At 47.7% G+C, this 1,915-nt stretch overlaps 1 protein-coding gene across 1 annotated transcript in view; it reads right to left on the reverse strand.

Annotated features, from left to right (window-relative positions):
- Positions 1-1,915, reverse strand: part of LOC107703936 (transient receptor potential cation channel subfamily M member 7-like) — a gene marked incomplete at its 5' end in the record, with an annotated part of 30,293 nt that overhangs the window by 14,203 nt on the left and 14,175 nt on the right. Inside the window, 3 exons of the mRNA XM_016506747.1 lie at positions 369-501; positions 1,229-1,403; positions 1,476-1,727. Coding sequence (XP_016362233.1) covers positions 369-501; positions 1,229-1,403; positions 1,476-1,727 — 560 coding nt within the window. The remainder of the gene's footprint in view (positions 1-368; positions 502-1,228; positions 1,404-1,475; positions 1,728-1,915) is intronic.

Here is a 1,915-nt window from a genome sequence, read left to right on the forward strand (position 1 = left end):
GACTCTCTCTCACACACACACACACACACACACACACACTCACTCTCACACACACACACACGAAGAGCGCTGACAGACGCGAGCAGAAGCGGCGGCGCGAGCGAGAGGTGCGTTACTTGGTCCGTAGGTGCTGCTGTCCTTCTTCCTCTTCCTGCAGATGGAGGACAGCACAGACGCGGCGTGGCTGAGCAGAATCAGCGGCGGCGGAAGCACCGGCTTGTCGTGGTACGCCATGATGAAGTGATAGAGCTGGTATTTCCACACCAGGTTGGATATGGACATCACCTGCATGTAGACGTTACTGCGGAGAAACAGCACGCTCAGTTACGGTGGAGACTCTCACAGACACACAGCGGCGCAACACTCACTTGAAGAAGGCGATCAGCAGGTTCACCATCAGTATGTACTGCACGAACAGATAGACGGCCTGCAGCAGCGGCGTCAACCACACACCGGTCCTACACAGATCCTTAACATGCGCCTCGCTCGAGTTCGCACACACTGCCAACACACACAGCGTCATGAGATCATCACTCAAACAACAACACAGTTACACAGAACTAATATCACCACACTGCATCATATGTGCGGAATCCAACAGTTGGATCTAAAAATAAGAGTCTGTTTTGCTCTTCCACGTCACACTTTCTCACTAAATATGATGCATTTCATAGCATTCATGCGGTGAGGAAGTTTTGTATTCTCGCTAGATCAGCAGAGATTCAGCTCTGAGCCAGATTATACACTACCGCTCAAATTATATATATATATATATATCTATATATATATATATATATATATACACCTGTATTTTTGATCAAATAAATGCAGCCGTGATGAGCAGAAGAGACTTCTTTAAAAACATTACAAGTCTTACTGATCCCATACTTTTGAGCAGTAGTGTAAATATATATAGTGTAATGTTCATAAAGAAAAAGAAGCTTATTTTATAACCCTTTTCATGTAAGGATGTTTAAGCAGATCTTCCTCTCAAAAGTCTCACAACTGAACAAACAAACACCTGAAAGAAAAATGCTTTTCACATCCTTCTCGTGTTGGAGTGAGAATTTGAGGGGTTTAAAAGAGTTTGGTTGATGTTTTGGGTTGGGAAGCGTGAGCTGGAAGTGTTCTGAGAGATTCTCTGCAGGATAGTTACTCCAGCTTCTTCCGAAGCGGTGTCCGTGCTTTGCTATGAACGTGTACTTTTATTAATAATGCAGATGTTTACCGTCGATCTCGTAGGCGTAAACTTCACCGTACATCATCCAGTAAGGCTGGAACACCACATCTTTGGCCAAAGTCCACGAGGGATCCTCGTTTGGGTACAGAATGGCTTTCCGAGGAACCCCAAAACTCAGCAGCACGACGGCCATGATGACCACGATGTAGAACATGTTGGCCACCTGCGGATGAGGAGAGAGCGCTCAGTGCTGGAGGACACGAGCGGCTCAAACACAGCTCTGCCGGTCTCTCACCATCTTCCCGATCATCATGACGTAGGGTCCAGCCTGCTGATTGACCGCCAGGATATCCAGCAGCCGCACGTACCAGAAGATGATGTTCAGACAGTACACGATCCGGCCCGCGATGAACACGCTCCCCGAGCCGAAGCGCAGGCCGAAGCCCACGAAGAACATCAGGAGCGCCAGGAAATCAGACACGTTGAAGTAGTCGCTGAACCAGACTTTAATTTTCTGACTGATTTTGCCTCCTTCAGACATGAACATCTAGAGAGCAAACACGTATGTACTGATGACATCACATGTACACACAACACACACGCACGCACACACACACACACACACACACTCTCTCTCTCTCACACACACACACACACACACACAATCTCTCTCTCTCTCACACACACACTCCCTCTCTCTCTCGCTCTCTCTCTCTCTCTCTCTCTCTCTCTCTC

The sequence above is a fragment of the Sinocyclocheilus anshuiensis genome, unplaced genomic scaffold, assembly GCF_001515605.1.
Source record: "Sinocyclocheilus anshuiensis isolate Anshui unplaced genomic scaffold, SAMN03320099.WGS_v1.1 scaffold1059, whole genome shotgun sequence".
NCBI classification, from domain to species: domain Eukaryota; kingdom Metazoa; phylum Chordata; class Actinopteri; order Cypriniformes; family Cyprinidae; genus Sinocyclocheilus; species Sinocyclocheilus anshuiensis.